This window comes from Gadus macrocephalus, chromosome 18, assembly GCF_031168955.1.
Source record: "Gadus macrocephalus chromosome 18, ASM3116895v1".
Lineage (NCBI taxonomy): Eukaryota > Metazoa > Chordata > Actinopteri > Gadiformes > Gadidae > Gadus > Gadus macrocephalus.
The window spans coordinates 551,533-559,735 of NC_082399.1; the positions used below are offsets into that span (position 1 = coordinate 551,533).

Genomic DNA, 8,203 nt, shown 5'->3' on the forward strand with positions numbered 1-8,203 from the left:
AATATGGTTAATGCAGAGGTACAACTATTCACTTATCCCATAATATATGCATACTTCAGCTCTCTGTAGGGCTATTTGGCAGCTCGCAATTAGATTTTGGAGTAGCTTGTTCTATGTGCGCGTTCTTTCCAAGGTTGCGTTCACAATGCAGAACAACTCCAGTCAAACCTGTGAAGCTGGGACAGCGTTCGAAACATGCAGATTTCATGAATCTAAACATGCGGACGTCATGTGTGCCTTGAATCTAAACATGCAGCTGAGCTGTCATGAATCTAAACATGCGGACAACATGAATCTAAACATGCAGCTGTCATTTGGGCCGTGAATCTACGTCCTCATTGTATGCGATGCGAATGCGAAAGGCTGCAGCTCTGAGTTAATCATTAGTTTTCGTCCACAGTATATGCTTATCTTGAAAAACATCAGTTCTCTTCATGTTAATGTCTGTTGTTGTGTGGGTTCATCTCTATGATCGGAGATGATGATGCTGATGACAATACAGTGAGTGGCTAGCATGACCACGACATTTTAAAGATGTTTATTTAAAAAAAAATCAAAGTTAAAAAGTTACTTCTGATGAAACAAACAATACTTAAAAACACGACAATGAATCGGAGATAAAACATAAAAGTCAAACGGATTTCCCTGACGGCTCTTAGTACAACGTGCTCTAAGAATAGTGCCACGTTATTCACATCCTCTTGCAGAGCTCCTGAACCCTCCATCCCAACGTCGTTTCCCCAGTGTGTGTGCGGCTCGTTGCTCACAGCTGCCCTGGGTTCTGAGTATCTGAGCTTTCACTTGCCACCGCGTTTGAGCTTTGAAAGAAACCCCATTTCTGCGAGGCCCTCTGTCCACGGCTGCCGTTCCCAGACCGGGCAGACGGCGGCGGCGCCCTGAGTCATGAATCACCGGGCAGCGAGTGAGTGGCGCTGCGTCCTGGGGGCAGCTGCCCCCCCCCCGCCCCTTAGTCTCCTGTGGGCGCCGGCTCACAAGCCCTTCTTGCCCTGCAGGCTGAGAGCGCTGTTGACGCAGTACGGGACGATGCTGCCGGCCACCAGCGGCACGGTGGCGCTCTTACAGAAGGAGAGCAGGTAGTAGAGCGCGGCGGTGTGCGTGGGGCGGCTTGAAGGAGTCGAAGAGGTGCAGCAGCAGCAGCGAGCTGACGATGCAGCCCGCCTTGGCCACGGCGCCGGAGCTCCGCTTGCTCTCGGTGTAGAGGGGCGAGTGGAGCGCCAGGCCCAGCCCGAACAGGGTGCCCATGTTCCTCAGCAGGCTGGCGAAGGGCGTGGAGTCCATGTGGACCCACTCGGCCCTCACGCACCACCGCTGGGCCTTCTCCAGGGTCCACAGCAGGTCCACGCCCAAGGCCCTGAGCAGCAGGTAGAAGCCCACGGCGAAGGAGGTGAGGAACATGGTGGTGAGCAGGTAGCTCCTCATGCTCGCGCTGTAGATCCACTGGACCCGGTCGAAGATCTCCGCCACGATCATGCCTGAAGGACGGAGGGTACACGTTACGGTTCTGGATGAGGCAATTCCCACAATAAGGTAAACGAGATGTTGAGTTGTGTGGTCCAACCTGAGATGACTCCAGCGATGACCTGGTGGGGGGAAGTGTGCAGCGATGAAGACCCTGGAGAGACAGACGCACACCTGGACGGCCCAGAAGCCCGTCCACAGCAGGGCCCTCACATACCTGTCAGAAGGAAAGGGTTCAGGTCCCGCACGTCGTTGAACCTGTTCAATATGTTTCTTCTAAAGTTATACGTAATAATGTTAAAGCTCAAAGGTAGACACAGGACGGAGCTCATGGAGGATCCCAATCTGTCTGACCTTTGCATTCAGTAACCAGAAGGACCAAGAAAAACAAAAAAACAAAATAACGGTATGCCGACTTGTTTTTCTCGTCGTATCAATTGACGTCAACACAAGTCGTACCTCAACCCCTCGCACCGACCCCCTCAAAGGACAGCGCTTCAGTCGTCAATCATCAACCAGACAGAGATACGCTCACGGCGATAAGCAATGGAGAGTGAAATGGAAAATCAACAGCATACGGAGAACTGGGAGTATGAGAACTGGGAGAGGGAGAACTGGGAGAGGGAGAACTGGGAGAGGGAGAACTGGGAGTAGGAGAACTGGGAGAGGGAGAACTGGGAGAGGGAGAACTGGGAGAGGGAGAACTGGGAGAGGGAGAACTGGGAGAGGGAGAACTGGGAGAGGGAGAACTGGGAGAGGGAGAACTGGAGTATGAGAACTGGGAGTATGAGAACTGGGAGTATGAGAACTGGGAGTATGAGAACTGGGAGAGGGAGAACTGGGAGTATGAGAACTGGGAAAAGGAGAACTGGGAGTATGAACTGGGAGAAGGAGAAATGGGAGTATGAAACTGGGAGAAGGAGAAATGGGAGTATGAACTGGGAGAAGGAGAAATGGGAGTATGAAACTGGGAGAAGGAGAACTGGGAGTAGGAGAACTGGGAGTAGGAGAACTGGGAGTAAGTATGAACTGGGAATATGAACTGGGAGTCCTCACCAGCCGGGTTGGGAGGGCTTCCTGCCGCCCCTCCTCCTGCGGGCCAGGACGCTGAGGATGGAGGTGACCAGGGTGTAGTAGATCCCGGCCGCCCCCATAGCGTGGCGGAGGGGCTCCCTGGGGTCAGAACACACCGTCAGTACCAGGACCAGCACGGCCCCGGCCCCCCAGGACCAGCACGGCCCCCCAGGACCAGCACGGCCCCCCAGGACCAGCACCGGCCCCCCAGGACCAGCACCGGCCCCCCAGGACCAGCACGGCCCCCCAGGACCAGCACGGCACCCCAGGACCAGCACGGCACCCCAGTAGGATAGAGTTAAGGAAATGCTTTTCTGGGTGCACCCTTCCTGCCCACGTGGGAGTGGGACCTGAGGTGCTGCTGCACCAGTCCAGCCTCGGTGGAACATTAATCTGGTTCCAAAACTGGAGAACAAATCTTGACTTCTCTATTTTAAAGGTACAATGTGTAGCGTTTAGTGGCCTCAGGCGTGGAGGTTCCAGATTGCACCTAACTGAATAGCGCTCAGCTCTATACACTTTTACGTTTACAAAACTCCTATAACTTCGGTCATCAAGATGAATGGTACAATGACCTCATGTAATTGATTGTTACTCAAGTATTGCCAGGGTTTGGGGACAGGACTGGTATGGGGTATAGAATATAGATTCTAGAATCAAAGAAGGAGAGGCAGATTTTACCTGGTCCGGTCTCGCAGGTCATGGGGTACTGCTGGATGTGTGGGGCCACCTTGTCGTGGTAGTACGCTGCCTCATGGACCCACCAGTACGGTCGCTCCCCGAACAGAATCCTTATGATGACAACAGAGACATGTTTAGAGGCCAAGCAGCTCTCCCCTCGCTCCTGGTGCAACAGGACAGCTGTCCAAGTTTCTTAAGGTACGGCCACACCAAACGCGTTACCCGCGTACCACGCGTATAAAATCGGCAATTTTTCCATAGGGAAGCATTGGTTTACGCGAGTATGAGGTGCGTACACGCGTATGATGCGTACCAAGCAACATTTTACTCGCGTTAGGGGCGTATGAGGCGCGTATATATATACGCGCGTACATATACGCGCGTACATATACGCCCGTACGCGAGGAGTTCAAAAAATTGAACTTTTTACGCTCATACGGGTGATACTTAGCCGCAATAGCCAATCAGCGTGGAGCTTGACCCGACGTCACTGGCAGAGAGTAGTGACCCTTGCACAGAAGCATACGGCCGACATCTTTCTTTATTCTGGGTGGAAATAGTAACATAGTTACGCCATTAAATGCGTTTATGGAAACATTTTTAGCGAGAAATGTGCATTTTACTTTCATAATGTTCACTTGGTGAATGTGAAGGATGTTTGGTTTGATAGTTATGACGAAGAGTGAACGCTCCGTTCACTTGCATGGACAGAGTCTCTGGTTGCTAAGCAACCTCAACGTCTTGGCGGACTATTTCTCTGCCGATCAACACTACGAATGCTGGAAACACACCAGACACACCATGTGAAGTTATTTAACCCGATTATTGTTATTTATATCCGAGATTATTTAATCTAACCCGATTCAAGCTCTATCATGCACCCAAACACGGCGGCGTTTGGGTTTCCTTCCTCGGACTCCTAAATCCAGCGCAGCCACAGGCGTGTAGCTGCGTATGTAGGACCATTTTTGACACAAAATGGTCAAGCAACATTTTAGCTGCGTTACGCGCGTACATGGTACGCGCGGATACGCTTTTGGTGTGTCCGCACCTGTAGGAATCGATCAAACTGTTTGAAACCAATGTTCCACAATTCCATATTATTTCAAATTCTCACAAGACAATCCCAGTCCTCCCTCCGGGTTCAGCGTGAAGCGCTGAAGGCCCGGTGCGGACGGGTCCACTCACCACTTGAACACCAGGTTCAGCCAGTCTCCGATCACCGCCACCCAGATGAGCTTGATGCCCACGTTGGGCCGCAGGTGGAACCAGAGGGGGAAGAAGATGAAGAAGGTGTTGCGGAGGTCCGCAGCCCAGGACACCCAGAGGAACCAGCCCTGGGCCTCAGCGTAGTGCGTCTGCAGGTAGTGGGTGCTGCTCACCCCCCAGCCCTGCAGGGCGTCCATGGCGGCGAGAGAGAGGAGGGGGAGACGAGAGAGAGGAGGGGGAGACGAGAGAGAGGAGGGGGAGACGAGAGAGAGGAGGGGGAGGATGTCTGTCGTGCGTCGTCGGCGGGAGATAGCTTCAGGAATGCCGTGTGTCGGGGCCGCCTGTTTATATACGGCCGGCGGCAGCTCTCGGACGCGTGCCGGTCGCTGATCTTCGGACCTTGCTCAGGTGTTCTGAAACCCTGCAGGTTAGCGCTGGGGGGCGGGGGGGGGGGAGGTGTTCAGTCTGACCTGTGTCAGAGCACCAGGAGGGGGAGGGGGGAGGAGGAGGAATACACAATGTGAACTAATTGATCTCATTGATTAACTTGATGAGTCAACGCCCCACGTTGACTCATCAAAGGGGTTTCACTGTAGGTGATATCACAAAGAAGCTTTTTAGAACACGTTTAAGATGCCGTTTGAAAGGACTTTATCGGTGACTTTGATCTAACAAACTCTTACATAACTCATTTGAATGATAAAAACTGAGAATGCAACAGGAAGTTAAACCCCATGTGTTTGGGGATTCAGTCTGTCTAGGTGGCGTTGCATAAGGGGTGAATGATTGGCTATTGGCTGAGCAGAGGGCCGGCCCGGTTATAAAACAGGCTCTGACGACGACGACGGGGGGGGGGGGGGTAACCTCAGTGATATCAGGCCTGGAGGAAGCTGCTCGTTACTCGATAAGACGCTGGGTCAGAGAGGAACAACAAGCAGTCCCTTCTCCTGGTTCAGGGCTCATCGTGGTGGGGGGGGGGGGGGGGGGGGGCTTTGGAGGACTGTTGTTGTGTCGTCGAAATAAAAAATTCAGACAATGAAATGTTCCAGCCTTGAGTAAAGTCCACTGGGCGTTACAGACCCACCGGCAAATACGCACGCATAGACAAACACTGACATTAACACACACATGGGTAAACAATAACATGAACACACACACAGACACACACCAAACCGACTCACACAAACAGGGGCTTATCTGAGAGCCTGTTTGTTGTTGGTCCTTTAATCAGGAATAAACCACGACCCCCCCCCGGCAGCCGACCCCCCCCCCCCGGCAGCCGACCCCCCCCCGGCAGCCGACCCCCCCCCCCCGGCAGCCGACCCCCCCCCCCCGGCAGCCGACCCCCCCCCCCGGCAGCCGACCCCCCCCCCCCGGCAGCCGACCCCCCCCCCCCGGCAGCCGACCCCCCCCCGGCAGCCGACCCCCCCCGACCCTCCAGCTCTGCAAAGGACCCCCACAGCGAGACCCCCCGATCGGGGGGTCTCGCTGTAGAGGGGTGTGTGTTATTAAGACATGTTAGTGTAAAGGGGGCCTTACATTGAAGGGGGGGGCGTGTTATTAAGACATGTTAGTGTAAGGTGAACCTTACATTGAAGGGGCGTGTTATTAAGACATGTTAGTGTAAAGGGGGCCTTACATTGAAGGGGGGGGCGTGTTATTAAGACATGTTAGTGTAAGGTGAACCTTACATTGAAGGGGCGTGTTATTAAGACATGTTAGTGTAAGGTGAACCTTACATTGAAGGGGCGTGTTATTGAGACATGTTAGTGTAAGGTGAACCTCACATTGAAGGGGGGGGCGTGTTATTAAGACATGTTAGTGTAAGGTGAACCTCACATTGAAGGGGCGTGTTATTAAGACATGTTAGTGTAAGGTGAACCTCACATTGAAGGGGCGTGTTATTAAGACATGTTAGTGTAAGGTGAACCTTACATTGAAGGGGCGTGTTATTAAGACATGTTAGTGTAAGGTGAACCTCACATTGAAGGGGCGTGTTATTAAGACATGTTAGTGTAAGGTGAACCTTACATTGAAGGGTCGTGTTATTAAGACATGTTAGTGTAAGGTGAACCTCACATTGAAGGGGCGTGTTATTAAGACATGTTAGTGTAAGGTGAACCTTACATTGAAGGGGCGTGTTATTAAGACATGTTAGTGTAAGGTGAACCTTACATTGAAGGGTCGTGTTATTAAGACATGTTAGTGTAAGGTGAACCTCACATTGAAGGGGGGGGCGTGTTATTAAGACATGTTAGTGTAAGGTGAACCTCACATTGAAGGGGCGTGTTATTAAGACATGTTAGTGTAAGGTGAACCTCACATTGAAGGGGCGTGTTATTAAGACATGTTAGTGTAAGGTGAACCTCACATTGAAGGGGCGTGTTATTAAGACATGTTAGTGTAAGGTGAACCTCACATTGAAGGGTTGTGTTATTAAGACATGTTAGTGTAAGGTGAACCTCACATTGAAGGGTCGTGTTATTAAGACATGTTAGTGTAAGGTGAACCTCACATTGAAGGGGCGTGTTATTAAGACATGTTAGTGTAAGGTGAACCTCACATTGAAGGGTTGTGTTATTAAGACATGTTAGTGTAAGGTGAACCTCACATTGAAGGGTTGTGTTATTAAGACATGTTAGTGTAAGGTGAACCTCACATTGAAGGGTCGTGTTATTAAGACATGTTAGTGTAAGGTGAACCTCACATTGAAGGGGCGTGTTATTAAGACATGTTAGTGTAAGGTGAACCTCACATTGAAGGGGCGTGTTATTAAGACATGTTAGTGTAAGGTGAACCTCACATTGAAGGGGCGTGTTATTAAGACATGTTAGTGTAAGGTGAACCTCACATTGAAGGGGCGTGTTATTAAGACATGTTAGTGTAAGGTGAACCTCACATTGAAGGGTTGTGTTATTAAGACATGTTAGTGTAAGGTGAACCTCACATTGAAGCGGGGGGCGTGTTATTATTAACTGAGATGTTTGGTTTATTATTCCCATCATGCATTAGAAATCGGAGGGATTTCTGATTTCTTGTGGTTTTAGGATTACGTTTTCATTATGATTTTACGAATGGGTTATCAAGCTCTGGGACCTTGGACCTTCTATGGAGAAGTCACTAAGCACATCTTCGGTTTTCTTATCTGTACCCAAGAATTTATTGTTGATGATAGTCTTTTATCTGTTATACGAGGATTGGGACCACGACTAAAGTGTGTGCTCACTGCCCCACAGACAGAGCAGGGGGCCGGTGGGCCACGCCCCTTGTTGTTGCGTAGGCTGTTCGATAAAGTTTGACTGTTTATTTGGTGAATCCCGATCCGTGTAATCAGGGATCAGGAGGTGTTCAGGCTGCAGACATCAGCTCTCAGCCTGCTGCCTCCAGTAGGGGGCGCTGACCGCTAGGTGAGTCAAAGACACGGGGTCCACAATCACTATCGTATACTATTATACACTCTAATACATTCACTATCACTATAGATACTATTATACACTCTAATACATTCACTATCACTATCGTATACTATTATACCCTCTAATACATTCACTATCCCTATAGATACTATTATACACTCTAATACATTCACTATCACTATAGATACTATTATACACTCTAATACATTCACTATCACTATCATATACTATTATACACTCTAATACATTCACTATCACTATCATATACTATTATACACTCTAATACATTCACTATCCCTATAGATACTATTATACACTCTAATACATTCACTATCATATACTAT

The 8,203-nt window shown here is 50.2% G+C and overlaps 1 protein-coding gene and 1 long non-coding RNA gene across 2 annotated transcripts; one reads left to right on the plus strand and one right to left on the minus strand.

Moving 5' to 3' along the window:
* Positions 1-523: 523 nt before the first annotated feature.
* LOC132447079 (glucose-6-phosphatase catalytic subunit 1-like) lies at positions 524-4,735 on the minus strand. The gene is given in 7 exon segments (XM_060037768.1): positions 524-1,124; positions 1,126-1,493; positions 1,580-1,610; positions 1,612-1,696; positions 3,049-3,064; positions 3,235-3,344; positions 4,423-4,735. Coding segments are annotated over 7 exon segments (963 nt in total). The 5' UTR covers positions 4,641-4,735; the 3' UTR covers positions 524-989.
* On the plus strand, positions 2,069-2,623 carry LOC132447080 (uncharacterized). The gene is made up of 3 exons (XR_009523025.1): positions 2,069-2,129; positions 2,310-2,381; positions 2,490-2,623. It is a non-coding gene; the product is annotated as an uncharacterized LOC132447080 (long non-coding RNA).
* Positions 4,736-8,203: the final 3,468 nt, after the last annotated feature.